Source organism: Saccoglossus kowalevskii, chromosome 6 (assembly GCF_978046115.1).
Source record: "Saccoglossus kowalevskii chromosome 6, keSacKowa6.1, whole genome shotgun sequence".
In the NCBI taxonomy this organism is placed as follows: domain Eukaryota; kingdom Metazoa; phylum Hemichordata; class Enteropneusta; family Harrimaniidae; genus Saccoglossus; species Saccoglossus kowalevskii.
In genome coordinates, this window is record NC_140646.1 from 19,440,278 (window position 1) to 19,462,531 (window position 22,254).

At 34.8% G+C, this 22,254-nt stretch overlaps 1 protein-coding gene and 1 pseudogene across 1 annotated transcript; one reads left to right on the plus strand and one right to left on the minus strand.

The window, feature by feature from the left end:
• Positions 1-339: 339 nt before the first annotated feature.
• On the plus strand, positions 340-20,786 carry LOC102801246 (uncharacterized protein F13E9.13, mitochondrial-like). The gene is made up of 6 exons (XM_085500150.1): positions 340-677; positions 1,066-1,148; positions 2,826-3,012; positions 13,826-13,976; positions 18,441-18,568; positions 19,648-20,786. The coding sequence occupies exons 1-6, from the start codon at positions 581-583 to the stop codon at positions 19,839-19,841; spliced, it is 840 nt and encodes a 279-aa protein (XP_085356276.1). The 5' UTR covers positions 340-580; the 3' UTR covers positions 19,842-20,786.
• LOC144345910 (uncharacterized) lies at positions 6,916-10,305 on the minus strand (annotated as a pseudogene).
• Positions 20,787-22,254: the final 1,468 nt, after the last annotated feature.

Sequence of the window (22,254 nt, forward strand, 5' to 3'; positions counted from 1 at the left end):
AAATATCGGGAGGCATTTTCCCAAAAGATAGAATATTTTAAAGTTTTTTTATCGTACGAATACTTTGCTAGAAGCTTGACGGAAAGGGGGGTTATAGGTCAGTAATGGGGGTCAATGTCAGCGAGTTTTTAATCTCGGAAAAAGTAAGCATGAGTTTTAATAACGTGCTATATGGCTATAAATGATATTAAATATATAAAATTAATAGTTTGTGAGCATCCAACAAGTATTACTAACATATTTCATGAAATTTAATTCATCACTTCCATATCGACAAAAGTTTATGCTGTTGTTTACGCTCGCCAGTGATTGGTTTCCATCACTCACGTGACAAGTCAGCTGTTGAAGTTAAAAAATATCCAAACGTGTGTTTTTACTGTTTGTGTTTTTTTGGCCGATTTCCCAGCATTTACTCGTCGTTACATTCAATACTAGTCTACATTTGGACTTTTGTAACGTATGGTCTGCTACAACTACAGCTGCGAAACAAATGTTTGACTGGCGAACAACTCTCTCCTGTCCCTTCCGGAGTACAAGTAAATAGGAACAGAGTAGATCTGAATTATATTTTTTGTAATTCATGTCACTAAGCAAGATGGCTTTAAAATCATTTTCTGGAATGTTTGGAAGAACCCATGCTGCTGTTATTGGTATGATACATGTTGGAGCCTTACCAGGTAACTGTACTATTGAATGGTTGCTGGAGTAACAGATAGAGATAAGCTTATGTAACCAATGCAGAGAAGGGAGAAAGAGTATTCAATTTCCATTATGTGACATTTCACACGACATATTGCATGAAATTTAATGGGCCAATTTTGATCATTTAAAATCTTTATTTACCTCCAAGGGTAATGTCTCATTCAATCACTGATTAGTAAAATCAATATACCAAGAGGATTTGTATATTTCTTGGTATAGGAGTAGATTTTTCATTGCATCTTTCATTAGCAATGTTAGGTTGTACTTCTGGTTGCTATTGTGAATTTGCCAATGTGTAATACTTACGTACACTCTTATAAAAGTCTCTTTTTTCTTTAATGCAATGCATTTTCATTATCCAAGGAACACCACGAAATAAACAGAAGATTTCTGAAATAACAGAAGCTGCTTGCAAAGAAGCTGAAATATACAAAGAAGCAGGCGTGGTATGTTCCAAACTTTTTTCAGTCAAAACTGCACTTCTTGACACACTGCTTGGATCAGCAAGATTTTACATTTTATAATAATTTTAATAAATTTTTCTGCGCTTTTTTCTAATATTCTTCATTATTTCTGGAAATGAACCCTGATTTTGGAGCCAACAGGCAAAAGTTGAGTCAATAAACGGGACTATTTTGTGAATTATATTTTGTATAAATTGTTATAAATAAATAGATGGCAAAGTTATCCAAACAAAATATATGTACTGACACAGTATGAAATGTCAGGACACAGTCGATGGTTTGTCTGGTGTGTCTTATAACGCTCGTAATTTATTCAGATGGCGCACCCTCCGAAAAGTGGTTAAAATTCCGGTAATCAGTTCTAATCATGTAACTACATGTATTTCAAGATGCACATAACAAACTAGTCAGCAACTTAGCTGGCAATGTTGATGTTTTGGTGTTTGGAACAAGATGACAGTGACAGTAACTGTTCTATAAAATTAGATCTACTCAAAATGGCCAACAAATGGCCACCAAATCAGTGTTGTTAATATTCATGGGGTTTTTGTATCACCCATCAAATAATTCCCAAAGTTTATATTATTTGAATCTAGTATCGTCTTTTTCTTTTACAGCAAGTCTCAAAAGTATTGGGGCAGCCAATTTGCTAACTCGCTTGCGAATTGCCTAACTGCTTTGGTTTTGACTAAACAGTTGGCTTTCGAATCTCACTGGTGCCGGCTTGTGATCGCGTACACTCTAGGCGAGTCTATATTACATTAAGGGACATAGAATGTTTTTATGCAGCCTGGTACATGTCTGGTTTCCCCTGAATGATTTGAGCCTGAAAATGGCCACAGTCAGCTGACGTACAAGTGATAATATGATAAATGCCATTAATCCACCAATATTTACTATATGGGGGTGGCCATCTTGAACACTGCTTGAAACTAAATAGACAAGTTGAGAAACAATCTTCTGAAAAAAACTGCAGACTATAAACAGGACTATTTTATAAATTTGTGATGAAAAGTGGGAACTGGTGGTGAAAAGGTTAGGCCAGATTTTTTTTATTTCTTGTTTCTCAAATTTTTTTTATAAGGCAATTTTTTTGAGGAGGGCGGGTCAAAAATTAAATTAATTCTTTTTTTCCCATTAGATTTGTGTGATTCTCAAAGAATTGTAAGTGAGATCATTGATCGAAGAGAGGAAATGAAATAAAATTTTATTCCATGTATAACCTTGTTTCTCATCTGCGCGAGACTTCGGTACTTTGATCATGATACTCCCACTAAAATGCAACTTGGGTTTGTTATGCGGCGGGCGGTAAAAAAAATGAAGATAAAAATAATATTTGTTTAGCATTACAAGTCGGCGGGAGCGAGAAATTACGCTGAAATAAAATTTTATTTTTATTTCATTTTCGGCTCCTGTTCATTCGGTGGGTTCGCGAAACAAGGGATAATAAAAGTCTGGCCTTAAGGATCCCAGTGAAATATTCACTGCTGCAATAAATAACAATTTTCCCTGGCTCATTAAAATTTTTCTCTAACAAAAGTTGATAGTAGTTGGTGTAAAAGTGGGATGTGTAGTATATCTTCAGATCTGAGGGTCAACTAATCTGAGACTCCACTCCAAATGATTGATATTGACATTGATGCTTTAAATTTCTTATAGGATGGTATTATAGTAGAGAATATGCATGACATTCCTTACATGCATACTGACAGTGTGGGACATGAAATTACTGCATCTATGAGTGTCATCTGTTCACATATAAAGGGGATATGCCCTAACATTCCTTGTGGAGTACAGATACTGGCTGGTGCAAACAAACAAGCATTGTCTGTGGCTCAGGCAGCAGGTGAGTCACAATACACCGTTTTCATAAAGAGGGCGCAAATCCAGTCACGTGCTATTTTGCGATCGAAATCGAGGCTAGTGAGTATAGCAACCAGGGTTGCCAATATGTAAACATTGCCACCGCGGGTACTTTACAAGTTTTATAGTTAAAGTACATGGACGTCTCTTTTCGAATTTTTTTTTTGGAAGCCGCTGTATTTTGCTGATAGTTGTCACAAAAATGGGTAAGATTATTATTGTTTTACTATTAATGCCTTTGTTTTTCTGTGTTCAATGGTTTTCGTTGTTAAAATACCAGAAAGCCGGTCATTTCCCACGACTCCCAAGGAGTTAACTTAGTTACTAACGTTAGTACCTTCGATGGTTACTTTTTTACACAGACCTTAGGTTTGTGTTACAACTATCCATTTAGTTTAATCCCAACAGCCCATTACGAATAAAAAAAAATGATTCCATGGCTTGATTTATATATAACAACGTGATATCACCGGCCTCACATCGTCCTTGTACGCTTACCCGGAAGTCCCTTTATAACACGATATACATAGAGTTACTAGTATGCTGTTGATTATTTCTATGTTTCACTACAACATTTTTTATTTATATTGCAGTGCATATTTGGGTAGACCATGCCCACAGTTTGCTGTGTACCGTTCTGCGAGGGTAAAGAGTACCGTTTGGTTGACGGACATAACGTTTCATTTTTTAGTTTCCCTAAAAATAAAAACATTTTGAAGCAATGGATCCATGCTATAAAAAGAGATCCCGGCAAGAACTTTAAACTGAACAGGTCAACAAAAATATGCTCCCTGCATTTCACAGAAAAAGATTTTAAGTACACTCTGGCAAAGAGGAGATTTTTACTAAATAATGCAGTACCATCATGTTTTAAGTGGTCAGAATCAAAGACACCTAGTAGAAGAAATCCAAGGGATGAAGTACGAAAACGCATTTGTAGTCAAAACGACGTCGCAGTTATCACAACAACCACTATAAACGAACCTGGCGAAAATATTGAAAAATGTGTTGAAGAAAAAGAACAACTTGACAAAATAAGACAACTTGAAGAAGTTATAAGTAAAAATAGTACAACAATAAAATCACTGGAAAATGAAGTCAAGGAGCTTAAGAAATCAAAAGAGAACGTTATGAATATAAATCAAATACTTAAAAATGAAATTATAAGTTTAAATAGTCAATTAGAAACTTTAGAAAACAAATGCACACAGAATGAGTTTAGTGTAAGAAGATTTTTAAATTCAGATGAAAGTATACAATTTTATACTGGGTTTCCATGTACTTATTAGTCCCCATTCGGACGCAGTCCGAAAACGGGGACTTATGTTTTGCCCTGTGTGCGTGCGTCCGTCCGTCCGTCCGTGCGTCCGTCCGTGATCACCTGTATCTCGAACATGCATGGACCGATTAAGTTCAAACTTCACTCATACATCACACATTATATGGGACATATGCACATGCATTTTTTTCATGATCCGATTAACGATAGCCGAATAGCGGCCATTTTAAGGCCGAAAATGCATCAAAATCGCACATTTTCACCATTCCGGACCCGGATCTCAGTTATGCATGGACGGATTTTGTTCAAATTTGGTACATACATTAAACATAATAGGACCTTGATGCACGTCATTTTTTTTTTGGGATCGGGTTCGAAATGGCCGACTGGCGGCCATTTTGTTTTAAAGAATTCAGTTCTGGATCCGTATCTGAGACATGCTTGGATTGATCGAGTTCAAACTTCACAAACACAAGGTACATCATGTCACAAATATGTATGTGCATTTGTTTCATGATCTCATTAACGATAGCCAAATGGGGGCCGCTTTAAGGCCGAAAATGCATTGAAATCGCACATTTTCACCATTCCGGACCCGTATCTCAGTTATGCATGGATGGATTTTGTTCAAATTTGGTACATACATTAAACATAATAGGACCTTGATGCACGTCTTTTTTTTTTTCGGATCAAGTTCGAAATGGCCGACTGGCGGCCATTTTGTTAAAGAATTCAGTTCTGGATCCGTATCCAAGACATGTCTGGATTGATCAAGTTCAAACTTCACACACACATGGTACATCATGTCACAAATAGATATGTGCATTTGTTTCATGATCTGCTTAACAATAGCGGAATGATGGCCATTTTAAGGCCGAAAATGCATCAAAATCACGTATTTTCCCAATTCCAGAACCGGATCTCAGTCATGCATGGATGGATTTTGTTCAGATTTAGCAATGTGTTGTACATATGCAGGTGCATTTCGGTCATGATCTGCTTTGAATGTATATGTCACTCAAATATGAATGGAACGGGGACGTGTCATTGACGATGACTTGTTTATTTTTAAATTTATTTGAATTTTTAGATGCAGGAGAGAATGCAGAAAATATTATTTATTGAAAGCGTAGTAATCAAACGTGTGGATTGCAATATGATTTATGTGGTCACAATGACAACAACAACAATAATAAGTTGGGAAGACCAAGGAAATTGGAGCCTCTTGATGAATTTTTTCTTGTTATGTGTCGACTTAGACAAGGGTTCCCCGAATATCATCTTTCATTTCTATATAATATTTCAGTATCAACAGTGAGTCGCATAGTTATTACTTGGATAAATTATATGTATCTGAAATTAGGTAGTTTGGATATCTGGCCACCCGGCAAGTAATAACAGATACCATGCCATTGTCAATGAGGGAGAAATACCCCTCATGCAGAGTAATATTAGATTGTACTGAGATAAGGTGTGAAGTGCCTTCATCGCTTATTTTACAATCTGAACTATTTTCTCATTATAAAAACCATGTTACCATGAAGGCATTGATTGGCATAGCCCCAAGTAGTAGTACAACCTATGTCAGTCAGTTGTACACTGGTTCTATTAGTGATAGAGAAATAGTTAAACGTGGTGGCATACTGAACATGTTATTTGATGTTGGTGACTCTGTGATGGCAGATAAGGGATTTACAATATCTGATTTACTTGCTGAAAAGGGGGTCTCACTCAATATCCCACCATTTCTAGAAAAGAGGAGGCAACTAGAGGCAGATGAGGTCACTGAAACTCAAGAAATTGCATCAGAGAGAATTCATGTAGAAAGGGCCATAAAAAAAGTTAAAAAATTTCATATTTGGGATAGATTGTTTCCATTGTGTATGTTTGGTAGTGTGAACCAAATATGGACAGTATGTGCATTATTGTGCAATTTCCATGATCCTATTATTAGTGCATAGAAATAAATTTAATTATTATTATATGTCAGTATATTGTGTTAAATGTTACATGCCATAGTTTTGCAAAGTGGTGCACATTATTTTCTTTTTGGGTACAACCAGTCACTGTACAGTCATGACTACATTTTTATAGTGCAATAAATTAAATTTTGAATATACATGTCATGCAAATAGAATAAAAATACACAACCGTTTAACTTGTCATGTACGATACTTTTATTAATAAGTTATTAAATATTCTTACATAGTATATGAAAATTGAATGTACATATTACACATAGTTAAAAATAAATGTATAAAAAGTTTATGGCAGTGCATGATACTATACATTTGTTTTTATTTATATAGAGTATTTGTAATAAAATTGCTTTAGATAATATTGTAATAAAATACAAAACATGTTGTAGAAAATTTTTAAATTTTACACTTGAATTAAATATGGCTTGGCATGACTATCAGAAAATAATCTTTTTGAATAATTTACAATTAAATAAATTGATCAATTTAAATCAACCTCTGACTTTCTAATGCTCAAATACCAAGCAGCTATATCCATTTAATAAACAAGCAATACTTATTTAGCAACTGGGTTTGTAAACCATTTTTTGGTGGGTGAATTGAACATATTTGCCATGTAGCAGTTGTTTCAGTCTCTGGAAGGATGTATTTTGTTATCATTAATTACACAACGGCCATAGTAATTATTGAAAAATAATAATAGTTTGCACATCATATCATGCCAAAATAAGGGTTCAAGTCTAATTCTTTCAACACTGAGTCCCTTGTGTGTGTATACAATAAAATCACACCATTTGACACCAGTTATGGCCATTTGACCCTGAACTTGGTAAAAATACCTGTGTGACCATTTTAGTTTTGGTTTATTACCAAATACCTTTTGATCTAGACATGGATCCAAAGGAGTGATGTTTTTCTTTGTTTCTGGACATTTGACCTCACAAATTCCAAATGCAGGCTGTACACCTTTGTCGATGACCTTTCCATCAGGGGTGGCAGCAAGGAAGCCCAATACCTGGCTCACAACTAATCCACACTTAAAAACTGATATATCATAATTTTGAGACTATGCATATGCTTAATATAACTTTGTAGAGCTCTATTTTCAAATTTGTGTCCATGTTCTGTATATGTAGACTTGAAAGAAGTTGGTTTATACAATCTCTGTACTAATGTATCAAAATTACGTTGACGATTACAAATATCATAAAATGTAGATGCAGTTAACCTTGGTTTGCGGTGCTCCCACCACTCTATGTTTGAGGCAGTTGGCTGATCAACTTCAAGTGATAAGAGCAATTGTTTTAATTTATTGGAAATAAAGGGGTCATTAGAAGAGTTCATTGAAATATTTGATAAAGGGAATTTTGGAAAATTTAAAGGAGTGAACGTGTAGTGTAAACAGGAATCCTTGGAAGAGTATCAACTGATATGTCTACAGAAAAATTTGACTCAGTAAAAGCAAGTTGATAACTTAAAACTGAGCCTTGTGGCATTTCACCAACTCTAGTATCACACATATCAGTATTATCACTTAAAGGTGTGATCAGAGTAGCACCACCAATTTTTGAATTCCTCTCTGTACATTTGGATTTAAGTGTAATCTCATTGTTGACATTTATGATATCACCCTTTACTGCTTTGTATAATGTACAATGGACTGGATTATCACTGCAGTTACTACCAACCTTTAACTTTTTCACATTTACTTCCATAGACGGCTGAGGATCAATACCATCAGTTCTTCGTCTGTTCCATCTTTGCAGCTTAGATGTTATTGGTAAATCATAAGAATAATTATTTGAATCATCAGTGGTGTTCTTTAAATTATACAAAGAAAATTCACATATACGAAACATAAGACCAATTAAATGATTACAATGACCTGATTTACCAGCTACACATGTACATTTACCATGTATCACTTCCCCTGTAATTAAATGTAAACAAAGAAATAATTGATGTGGCTCCTTGGATTTACTATAACTTGGACTACACTTAGCTTTAAACAAAAAATGAAGTCCAGAAATAATTGTTACAATATCAAATAAATATTTTTCTTGATTGAAAACGTTCCCACGCTGAAAAGCTGTTGGTTTTGCTTGGACTTTTTTTTCTTTATGCAAGGTCTTACCCCCAGTGGCAACTTTTACATCCATCTGTGTACGAGAGAAGAGGGGTAGGTTTTCAAGGGATGTACCCCATCCAGACTGAGGGTAAGAAACTGCGGCAGTCGTTGAGGTTGAGGTTGACATAGATAGATATTCAGTTTGTCCAATTTTCTGCTTGGTGTACACATTATTTGTGTCTGGATCCACAATCTTTTTGTCCAATTTATTTACAATGAAGTGATTTACCCTGTTAAAAAAAATCAAACAGTTTAATTGTTTAATGCTTTGTTTCTTGGAACAGAAATGTAAGGTCTTTTTAGGAAGACATTAAATTTTAAAAATGCATTTTGTCCTAAAGACAACTTGTGGCTTACTGGATATATTATATTTAATAGATAATGAAATAATAGTACAGATGTGTGTAATACGACTATTTAGCAAAAACAATGCAGGTAATAACACAATCTGATTAAAATCTGATGTAGTGTACGGGCTTTAATTATTTTGGCTATAAACTTATTTTAATTTTATTTTTTATTAATTTTGTTATTAATGCCCTTTTATTTTATTTTATTTTATTATTTTACTTTGATTTTGATTTTGTGATTTTTTTAATTCCGCCCTACCTACATCTGAGCCGATGCCTATGAAACGAGATTTCAACGAGACCCACTATCGACGATTTTAGTCAACGAATCACAGACCTCCTTCTATAGCGCACATGATGACGTCACCGGGTGGAGTCGGGTGGCAAACACTCAAATAAAATGGCGGATTATACCGACGTTAGCGACCGAGAATAACACGGCTTTACGGTAAGTTTATCATTGTCAAATGCAACGAAAGTCATCTTTATGTTAATATTGTGGCTCGAATGGTTCGACTTTAGATCGTTATTTTGCATAGTTATTCTGGGAGTGACGATTTTGTTTCCACCGTTTCGACCGAACACCAGTGTCTTTTTCCAGTCGCCTGCCCTGGAGACGGGTGATGTTTTGTTGAAGATCGGGCCAACATCGTCTACGGTATTGAAACCGTAGCTGTAAATATTCATCAAATTGTATCAACATTTTGTACATTATACAATAACTCTTTATTAAAGTAATTGAGCTGATTTGGACTGGAATAAAATATTTTTTATTTGGAACACATCGCAATTGATCAGGAAATATTTGTTTGCTCCAATTTTCTGCGTCGATGCCGTGGGCTGGTGACCGTTATACAATTTAAAATCAGTTTGCATTGTTTACTATAGCTGTTTACAGTGTTCTAATCATTACGATTTACTTATTTTTTTGCTTCCATTCTAGATAATTATGCTCAGTGATGTAAAATTGAAGCGATGACTGAATGAACGAACCTTGGCTGGCGAAGATGTATCTGGAAGTGTACACATTAGTTGGAAGTGAAAAAAATATTCAATGTAATGACAAAAATTGTAAAATGCTGAGGAATTTCTTTTGCAAATAAAAATATACTAGCAATTTTCTATTAATGGTTTATTCAAGTGGGCAAAATATAATGCACAGAAAGATTGCTCGTAGAGTATCGCTACACTGAAAAGTAAGCAACCGACAGCCTGTATAATAGGGGGGGGCTGTTATTGGCTGTTACTTACGCGAGATTTGAACGGGACTTACATAGGCGTCGGATCAGATGTAGGTGGGGCAGAATTAAAAAAAAATCACAAAATCAAAATCAAAGTAAAATAATAAAATAAAAGGGCATTAATAACAAAAGTAATAAAAAATAAAATTAAAATAAGTTTATAGTCAAAATAATTAAAGGCCGTACACTACATCAGATTTTAATCAGATTGGTAATAAACACCACATCCTACAAATTATAAAAAATTCCAGAACTTACCGAGCAATAAGCTCTGCTTTTGTCATATTCTGTTTTGGTCGGTCCCCACGACACAGCATCCAAAACCTCAATTCATCATTGCAAAGCCTTACAGGGTTTCTACCATTCAATGACGCACCAGGAATATCATTTTCTGACAGGTCCGATTCCATATTTTTTACTGGATCTACAAGCATAAAATAAAATTTTATACACAACCTTTTCTGAATTTTGAATGGAAGCTCTGAAAAATTAACTATAGTGTCTTCATCTACACATTTTTGAAAAAAATTATATTTCCGTCAGTACCGATCACGTCCATACATCACACGTGAACGTTCATCGCGTATACTTTTGCCAACTTGCGCCGCCGGGCATAAATATTACAAATTATAGAGGCGGTGTCATAAAACAAGAAACAAGCAATTTCTACAATTAAATTCCGTGGATTACAGCTCCCTGACTACACCTGAATACACCATGGACGTACGTCCATGACTACACACAGTTATGTCTGACATTTACAGCATACAGGTGATTTCCCGCTTCGTCACTCCACAGAAACAATGACTATTGCCTGATAATAAGTTGTAATTGCACACACACACTCGGGAAAACAAATGAAACAAAAAAAATAAATAAATAAGCAAAACGAAAGAAATCAATTTCTTACCATTAAAACCTCAAGGAGTCCGTCATGAAGCTGTCAATGTTTGCATTTAGAAAATCCCGGGCAACCCTGGTTGCTATACTCACTAGCCTCGATTTTGATCACAAAATAGCACGTGACTGGATTTGCGTCCTCTTTATGAAAACGGTGTATTAACTTGACTAGCTAAGTCTATTAATGCACGTCATATATGTATCATTTATTGGCTTGATAAACATTCAACTTCCATGGGAATGTCCACATAGGTTGCAGCGTTACTGTTACTGCTTCTTTGTAGTTGAATTCCATGTACGGATTATTATTATTTATGTTTGTTTTAGTATTGCTCTGTGTAACTAGATGGTGTATCAAGTTTGTACCCAGACTAAAAACAGGGACTGTTCTGTAATCACCATATTGTTTGGGACACCAGAACAGCTTATTAGTTGCGTTCACGCACAGCTCCTTAGCACGGGCTAAGAGGTCAAATCAGAAAACGTGCGTGAACGCTTAGCACGGGCTAAGGAATGCTAAGTACGGGTTAAATCTGATCCGAATTTAAGACGCGGTCTAGACCTTAGCACGGACTAACGAAGTATGCGCGAACGCTTAGCCCAGGGCTAAGCGCCCTCTGCGACGACCTTTGGGTGTAAAAATTGTCCCATGTTCGTATAACGACACTATTCCACCAGTCATTACTCCGTGCTCGCTTCCACACTAATTGGGTCACTGTAGTAGTAGAGCGTACAGCAGCTCCAATCGTAGACAAAAAAAAATTGGTTTGCTGTCTACGACATGCATTAATAAAACTCTCTATTCTGTTACGCCCGTTGTATACTGTTTATGTGCATTCAAATAAGTTGGGTCAGTTTTCTCTCGCGTTCATGTGCACGTCGCTTCAAAATTAGAACGAAACATGCCAGCAGCAGAAATAGAACCTAGCACGTGTCATCCATTTTTCGTTCATAAATAGTGGCTTACCAAAGGTCACCGACTAATGGCACCCCTTAGCCCGTGCTAACGACTGGCCCTCCCTGTGCGTGGACGCAATTGGGTCTAGCCAAAATGCAAATATGCTAGATAAGCCTAAATCAGCTTAAATCTTAGCCCGTACTTCGTGTAACGTGAACACAACTATTGCCAGCTAGGTTGTTTGACTGGTTTGCTCTGAGCGTCTCAATATCGTTAAAGGATTGGAACAAGCTGGGTCTAGCCTTCCTGAGGGACACATTGATTTTTAGTCTATGAAATTTTCTTTCAATATATTTCATCCAATTTTATGAATTACTGTATGCCAAATGGCAAAGTTATTCAACTAAATTAAACAAATTATATGTACTGATGTAGTCTCACATATCGGGACAGTGTCACTGAATACCAAAACTGGGACTTGTTTTTGGGGTTCCATGCAGCCATCATTTGTCAGAAATGCCTGGACCAATTTTGTTCAAGGCTGGTCCAAAAACAAGTCCACAAACATTTGATTGTCTGGTGACAATTTTTGCCCCAACAATTGTAACATGTCATCAACAGTTTTTCTGGCACATCTGGGTTGATTTTATTTAAAATTGAGATTTAAATCACACATAATGGGTTACTGATGCTCGTCATTTTGTTTTGTGATTTAATTAAAAAAAATGGATCACTGGCTTCTTATTTCGCAGATACAGACTATGTTTATTATTGGTACAAAGACAAGACATTGTGGGTTGCATGTTCCCTTCAGTTAATTTTGGATTTTCGTGTAATTTTCATAAAAAAAAATTTCTCTGGCATACCTTGCCAAACTTGTCCCATTTTCTGGGATGTATCTTGATGGATATTGAGTAGGTTCAAAGACAAGTCATGATTGTATTCATATGCACAATAGTTCCACAAACTTCTCTGGTGTGTCTTTGTCTAGTTTCATTCAAAATTGTTGTTGGTTTACTTATGGTAGCCTATCTATTTCTCATTCAGAAATACAAGACATAACGGTGTGAATATTTCTAGTGATCAGTTTCAATGTCTATACTGGTTTCTCTTCGCTAATATTTGAATGCACTGTATTCGGAACCAATTCTAAATTGGCAAATTCAATATAAATGAAAAAAGCTATTTTTCCAACGATAAATTACAAACAAACAAATCTACACTTATTTAGTTATTTATGATATCTAAGGCCATGTATTTCTTTTTTAAAGACGGGGACTGTGATATTTTTTTCATGATTTGATTTAAAATGGTGTCCATTTTGTTTTAATTTCAAGTGTCCTTACCCAAGCCATTGAGTGATTTATCATACCATTTCAAATGTCAAATTCATTTACTTGCTGTAAAGGAGATCTCATTTTTTTATGTTTTCTATGTAGACTTAGATTAGTGTTATTTATTATTGTGAGACTTTGAAAAATATATGAATAATAGACTAATGAATCTGTTCGGATGGCAGTGGGCCTTGAATGAGTACAAGTCAGTCTTCATGCAAGTTTCCATGGTAATGTACTGAAGTCATGGAGCCAGCTAATTAGTGATGACACAGAATTCTGTGCCATCATTCACCAGACCATTCTTGAGTGTACTGGGAAGGGCCTTGAATGGCTGGATTCCAGGCTGATGTAGTCTATACTTTGCTACTCCTGTAAAATCTGTATTAGAAGCCACAGCTTCTATAAAATGGTACAATGCAACAGATGTGGTTTCTATTAGAGCATTTACACATATGAGAAATGGTGATTTTTTTGGGTCTTAATTGTTCAAAAAGAATAGTTGCGTTTTTCATTAGGATGCTGTTTCTAATACAAATTTTACTGTACTATACACTACCAAGAACATTTGTTGTTTGTTTGTTTGTATTTGCACTGATGATACAATGATCACATAGCACATTCAGACACATAACTTTAAATATTTCATAGCGAACAAACCAAATTCATGTTTCTTTTGTGTTTCAGGTTTTCAATTCATCAGGGCAGAGGGATTTGTATTTGCTCATGTTGCTGATGAAGGGATCATGAATTGTTGCGCCGGGGAGTTGCTAAGATACCGTAAACAAATAGGAGCTGATGATGTCCAAGTGTTTACTGATATCAAGAAGAAACATAGGTAAGGCAAAAAAATGATTCTTTCTAGTTACCTTGTGTTTGTATGTATGTATGTATGGATGTATTGTAAAATACTTTATTTTAGCTGGAATTAATTTTCGCTGAAAAGACTTTTTTATTTACATACACCTAACTCCCGCACCTTTTACCGATTACAATTACCAAGTGACCGCTAAAAATGCAATATGGTTATATGACCAGAGTTTCAGATGGGTTCACTCTTAACACTTGAGTGTTCAGTAAAACGTTTTATTCATTTTTGTTGTTGCTCGCTATATTAAATCTTTTTTGGAGCGTTTTACAAAAATAATAATCTATTTTCGGTTTTATGTTTCCTCCAAGTGTTAGAGCAAATAGTCAAAATGTTGTTCTATGCAAAAACGCATCAAAAGCATACCGCATTCAGAGTTTGGATGATCACTAAATCAAGTTCTCTGGTGATGTTGCAAAGGTTGGATGTATGCAACTATTTTGCGTCTGCTGGGGGAAATCTGCACATATTAATTACCTAATTTGCATAATTAGTCAATTACCAGGTTTTCCATCGATCTAAAGTACTAATTGTCACATTTCAATGTAACTGGTAGGCAATCACCGAGTGACTTACCCAACACTTTCGTGAGCACTTGATAAACCGATATTAAAACATCGAACGTGGTATGCCTTTTATGTTTGGCCACAAGGGACGGTGTAGTTGAACTATTCCTATTTCATAAAGTCAGTAATTTTATGTGTGGCCTTCAGTCGATGTATCTAACCGGTGTGACGTTGCACAATTCATTGAACTGTTGTCCTTGCTAGTCCAACTTTCTTGACAATCGTTCGTGAACTATTGTTACCTAAGAAGAGGTGAATAATCTCCTTCCAAATGTACATGCTTTGACATAATAGCAATAATTGTATAGACAATGATGAGTTCAAAATCATGAAAAATAAACTGTTTTCACAAGGGTAATTTAGAAACATATTATTCCATTATATGTTAGGATGTTTTTTTTTAAATATTTGTATCAACAAGGTTAATTATTTTCGTGAAACGCTCAAAATAGAATGTATTAAATGAACAAGCCTATGTATGTACACAGTCACTCGACTAGGACGGTTAGGAAGCGCCGCGTCGTTCTATTGTACCTACCCTTGTCTCCATAAACATTGTAACAAAAGAGGTGTTAACGAGCTTAGAGGTCATTAGCATTAAACGGGCGACGGAAAACACGCGATAAATCATGAGACAGTGCGAGAGTTGCGTCATTTTTCCCACAAAACATTGCAATACATGTCACTTTGACCTTTCAACGAAGAGCAGTCTCAAATGCGGAAATGAACATGCTTTGTATATACACGTTTTTCCCCGAGAAAATCTTGCTGTCTTGTATGGCATTCTAAAATTATAAATAGTTAATAGAATACTATATTGGTGAATCCCCAAAAAATCGCACACAAAAAATAACATCCGGGTGTTTGACCCTGTCTCGCTCCTGTCTCGACTGAATCAAAAAGCAGTGTGAACATGCTAAACTAAAATCGTTCATAAAATTATCAAAGTCATCAAAAAAAAAATATTCAAACGAAACTAAAAATGACTCGTAGCACCGATACAGCTGAACAGGATTTGTGTCAGTCGTCAAATAAAGCGAATGGAGGGATATGAAAGCACAACAATCAAAAATCTCTTTTGCCTGATTACTTCCATTGAAAACCGTGCAATAAAGGAACACGGCGACCACCTCCATAGACGACCGTGACGAAAACATGCAAAACTTCGCCATAAAGTGACTCTAAAAACACACAAAAATTACGAGAATGGACAAAGGAATATTATAAAGGTTTGCGGACATCAATGTTTTTAGCGATAAAATTGTTTCTAAACTGAGCGAGGGGTTTATTTTACGAACCGAAAGACTGTTAGAGATCGAGACAAAAAGACTGTCAACAAAACACCGTTTTTCTCGAGTAAAGCATCTTCATGATTGCAAAAGAATTCTCATCTGTAAAATAAAATATCACTCCTAGTCACAGTTCAGTTGAGATTGTAGTTTGATATAAAAATAAAGCACAATTTAAAAAAGTTCAGTCTTCTCGAGCAACATCAAACGCAATAAATAATGGAGAAAAATAGCGCTTTCCGATGACAATTACGTCATAGTTTTGAGACCAGCGTAGGTTCTCAGAAGCTTCTCATTCGCACCTTTTAACAATAGCGCTTCCTAACCGTCCTAGTAGAGTGACTGTGATATGTATGAAATAATAAAGTGTCTGTTAACAAAAATGAATAATTGATTGATAAATGTTTGCCTGAACACATGCAAGTTGTAATAGATAAGCCCATCTGAAACCCTGGCCCATTGTTTCGATGAACTGTCACGTAGGCAGGTATGTAACTGTATTGCTTCTAGAACTGCCACTTGAGCGTCTAGGAAAATGTCTGGGCATGTTACAAAGTCCCTTGGTAATTGCCTTCCAATGGCATAAGTTAGGTGTACCCGATATGTAAATATCTTGCACCCACTGTAACTAATTTTCCACTTGTATCTCAAAAAACAAGTATTGCTTAGGAACAACGCTGAACACCTAATTAGTAGTGGATTGAAATTCAAGCATTTTTATTGCCTAATTTGCATAATATCATTGAAATTTGGCACATAGATGCTCTTGGGGAACCCACAGATGTGATTAGTTTAATGTGGAAAACCTTACATATTGATTATCTGATTATTATTTGTCAATTTCTGATAACTCAAAAAATCGGTTTTAAAGGATCTCTTGAATAAACTTGTCTGCAAAACCACAGATTTTCTGTGAGTATTATAAACTTCAATACTGTGGATCAAATTGTTTTCATGTTGTGCATCTAACAAATATTAGTTACCAAGCTTTGTGTTTGAAAGGCTAATCTTAAATTTTGTATTAATTTTAAATATGCATACAATACTCTCAGCATAGAGTTCTTCTAAGCTTCCTTTGTTTTTTTGTGTTTTTCAGAATATTTAATTCAAGGTTTTTGTGAAAAAAATCTTGTTGCTTTGATTCAATTTGAAAGATACTTTGATTCAATCTGAAAGTTGCATTGATTCAATTTGAAAGTTGCTTTGATTCAATTTGAAAGTTGCTTTGATTCATTTTGAATGTTGCCTTGATTCAATTTGAAAGTTGATTTGATTCAATCTGAAAGTTGATTTGATTCAATCTAAAATCGGCTTTGATTCAATTTGAAAGTGCCTTGATTCAATTTGAAAGTGCCTTGACTCAATTTGAAAGTGCCTTGATTCAATTTGAAAGTTGCTTTGATTCAATTTGAAAGTTGCTTTGATTCAATCTTAAAGTTGATTTGATTCAATCTTAAAGTTGATTTGATTCAATCTTAAAGTTGATTTGATTCAATCTTAAAGTTGATTTGATTCAATTTGAAAGTTGATTTGATTCAATTTGAAAGTTGTTCTGATTCAATCCGAAAGTTGCTTTGATTCAATTTGAAAGTTGCTTTGACTCAATTTGAAAGTTGCTTTGATTCAATCAGAAAGTTGATTCGATTCAATCTAAAATTTGCTTTGATTCAATTTGAAAGTGCCTTGATTCAATTTGAAAGTTGCCTTGATTCAATTTGAAATATGATTTGATTCAATCTGAAAGTTGATTTGATTCAATCTGAAAGTTGGTTTGAATCAATCTAAAATTTGCTTTGATTCAATTTGAAAGTGCCTTGATTCAATTTGAAAGTTGCTTTGATTCAATTTGAAAGTTGCTTTGATTCAATCTTAAAGTTGATTTGATTCAATCTGAAAGTTGCTTTGATTCAATTTGAAAGTTGCTTTAATTCAATCTGAAAGTTGCTTAATTCAATCTGAAAGTTGCTCTGATTCAATTTGAAAGTTGCTTTAATTCAATCTGAAAGTTGTTCTGATTCAATCCGAAAGTTGCTTTGATTCAATCTGAAAGTTGCTTTGATTCAATCTGAAAGTGCCTTGATTCAATTTGAAAATTGCTTTGATTCAATTTGAAAGTTGCTTTGATTCAATCTTAAAGTTGATTTGATCCAATATGAAAGTTGCTTTGATTCAATTTGAAAGTTGCTTTAATTCAATCTGAAAGTTGCTTTGATTCCATTTGAAAGTTGCTTTGATTCCATTTGAAAGTTGCTCTGATTCAATTTGAAAGTTGCTTTGATTCAATCTGAAAGTTGCTTTGATTCAATTTGAAAGTTGCTTTGATACACTGTTTTAAAGACATCATGAAATATTAACTGCCTGAAAATTCTGCGTTTCTTGATTCGTAAAATTAACAAATACTTATCTCTCACAAATCAAAATCACAAATAATGTTTTTAGTAAACACAAAATGAATCATGTAACTGATTACTTTGAATCAAGGTAGAAACAAATTAATATGATATCAAATGAAATAAAAACAACCGCCTTTTCTAGCAGGTTGGTTTTCCTTGCTCCTTCATGTGTTATTTTTATTTCAGTTCACATGCAATAACTGCTGATATTAATATTGCCGACACTGCTAAGGCTGCAGAATTCTTTCTCAGCGATGGAGTTGTCGTCACTGGTGGTTCTACTGGTATGGCTACTGACACCAAAGAATTACAGGGTATTGTAAAAAGCTTTTAATTTATTGTTTTATTTCTGAGTTATTTGATAATATATAATAAACACCAGCGTAGCCATAATGAGAATGTTGGTTTTTATTTATACATGTAACATGTATATGCCTTCAACTGAATTATGTGTGATGTTGTGAATTCTGCCTGTTTGATGATAACTGTCAACATTCAGCCAACATCTAAACCAATAATATAGCAAGTTTTTTTCAATTTTCAAAAAATCACTCACTACTGTGTGGTTTCAAATTTCAGAGAAGTGTTAGGTTTGCAGATGACAAATTTTGCAACTTATGCCACCAAGTACATGATATGCTAATGAGCTAATTACAGTAAATATATTTTGACTGAGAAAATTATATTCACAATCATACATAATTGTAAATGAGCAAAGAAAGTAAGCAGTGAAAATAAATTCCCCACTGATGTACAGTTATCGAGTGTTCTAAAAATGGGAATGTTAATTTTTAATTTTCTCAAGATACAGTCATATATTACACAAACGAACGCTGTTTCATGTTACAGTGGATCTATTCCATAGTTGTACGTAATATTATAATCTAATGTTTGTTTGTTTGTGTGTTCATACCTCAAAAATGGCTGTCTTTTTATATTTTTTTTGCATTTTAACTAGTTATCAACGTGTCATTCTAAAAATAGATCTGTGGTATTGAGGACGATATGCATGATCTATATAGACAATTTGTCTGTGTGCTCGCAATTGCTTGCCTGCTTTTCATGTCCATCTTGAAAACTTATACGTATTCACACTCTGCCTATCAAATTCTGTGACGTCATTGAAATGTTCATTTATATTAGTAGCAAGGGTCACAAGTCTCTTGTTTATTTTCGTGGTAATCCAGCTTTTGCCATTTGTGTACTCCTATGTTTTAATTTATTAAAAATAACACTAAAAAATAAACAAGAGACTGTATGCAAGTCGACAGCTTGTGCAGAGCTAATAGAAATACATAGTACGGTGGTGCTCGCCTTCGCAACGTAGAACGTTCTGTGATGTAGCCCCGCTCCCGAGAATTCCACTCACATTGGTGCATCTGTTCATCTGTAGATGTGCTGAAAGCTGTGAATATACCAGTTTTGATTGGATCAGGAGTAACCATTGACAACATGGAACACTATATGTCAGCCAATGCTCTGATTATCGGCTCATACTTCAAACATGGAGGATCATGGGAGAATGATGTTGAATTGCCGAGAGTGAAAGCTTTTATGGAGAAGATACAGAGACTTAGAGAAAAGTGATAGATTTCTTGAAAAATAGACAAAGATTTTGTAAGACATTTCAACATAGAACTTAAAGTGGGGGAGTCATCACCTGCGCATGCGTCTACAAACAAGCGTCTACCCATGAACCTTTGCGTTTTTAGTATTTTATCGACGACGCTTGGGACTCAATTCCCACGCGTGCGCAGGTGACGACCCTCCCGCTTTAACGATATTGGGTTTTACAAAAGACTTGTAAGATGAGGATATGCAAGTGGTATGGAATTTAAGAAGTCGATAATTATAATATTGCAATATAAATGTACATTTTTAAGACGTACACTAATGCAAATAAGATAGCTGGATAGTGTTTAGTCTCTCATTGTTTCGGTTCTTTTGCAGCGATGTACCAGTGCGATAGAAAATATGGCTATCCGAACGTGATCAAAATCTCATGTAGACAAAAACTTGACTGCTTTTAGTCCTCGGTCTGAACAAAGTCTGAAATCAAGGATTATTTCATTGATCCGTTCATTTTTCTGTGCATACTTGCATCCAGAGTCATTTCATGGGCATACTTTATAATCAATCACTTTCAAACTTAACACAAGACTTTGTATGCATGTTGTGGTTTGGTTTCGGTCGGCCACATTCCAACCAACATCAGATAGGACTACATTAGAAAAAAAAGGGGGAAATGAAATATTGAGGCGTTTTCCACGCTGACGGTGGTCAACCAATCAATGACTGCGTACTAATCTAATCATGGAATATCGGCCTAAAAGGCATGTTAGAATGTTTTTGATCGGTTTTTATACAAACTTCAGTTGAAAGTTTGTACACAAGTACTATATCAATACTCATTTTGTTTTAATGAATGGGGTTCTCTTGCCATAAGTCAGAGGACTTGCTTTGACTGATTATGTTCAAATTTTAAATATTCATTATACATCATGTCATAGATATATACATGTATTCAAAATGGCTGATTTTGTTTTAATTAATGCTGTTCCAGAGCAATATCTCTCAATATGGACAAGTACTTGTTTGATGATACAAATGTCAATCATTTTAATGTTGAACAATCATCATAATCATATTCTTGACATGGTTATATTCCAGCTATATTACTATAAACAAAACTATATATCTTAAATTCGATAACTAACTGGGACTGCGTCAAATTGGCAGCCATTTTGTCTAAAATCCTTACATTGCAGTGTATAATTATGTCCGAAACAATTTCTCAGAAATTTCATTCAGCATCGTGCATATTAGATTGCAGGTGCACAACATATTTTTTTTTTTTAGATTTGAACAAATATAGTGATCGGTGGCCATTTTGCTTTTATTCATTGCTGTTGCCAATTCTTCACTAATATATCACTGATTCAACAAAAGATTTTAAATGACACAACCGGAATAGTGAGTTATTGGTAACAACGAAATGTATTGTAATTATCAAAATAAGACATAAATCCAACAAGGAATGTGTTTACGCAATGTGTAGTGCTGCTACGCATCGTTGAAATCAACTCACTCCAATGTTTCTTTCTTGACTCGCAAAAATCACAAACCACTGTATGTTAAAGGGCACACTGATGTGTACATTACAGTGCCTGTATATGGCCAGATTTTCATCCCTTCACTGTCAATGTCAACTTTTATCACGAAAGGAAGATGAAGAGAGACAGAGATTCATCTGAAGATGAAAATGAAGATAGCTTTCATTGACTTTAGTTGAGCGAATCTGATTTCAGAGAAATATTAAGGTACTTTTTTGTCTAACATATTTTTTTAGCAAACAAAACAAGTTTGAAGACTTGTTATTGTAACCCAAAAATAAAAGCAAATGTTCAGTTAACTGGGCCCTCTATCAGACATACTAAAATTGCTGACAGTAAAGGCCAGTTCAGTCGAAGCAGATGTAGAAGGCAAAGTCCAAGAAAATCCTACTTGAAGGAATTTTGCGACTCATAGCAACTTCTTACAGACTGTTTCTGCGCATCATAATTTTTTTTAAAAACTGGTCACCATGTCTGCTAGATTTCACCTAGAGGGTTGCTTTGAATCGTACGTTTGTGTGTCTGTTTGCATGTAATATTTATATTTAATACCAACGTAATATTCTTTGGTGTGTAAATGTCTAATTAATATGGTTACAGTCAGGGTCTATGAATAAGTTATACCAATTGCCAAATTTATAAAGAAATTGTAATTTGTTAAAAAAAGAAAATAGTTCTGAATGTTATTTCATACATGTTGAAATGCCATGCATTTGTAGCTATGAGTTTTCAACAGAAGATTATACATCTCACAAACATAAATGATTGAAATGAAAAAACTTTTAGATTACCTGGACGAATCTATGTTTTGAACTGAGTACCGCAGAATATTTGTCATGCCATTGAAAATTACCGTGTTTTTAGCTCCGCTGTCGACTTTGTCGAGC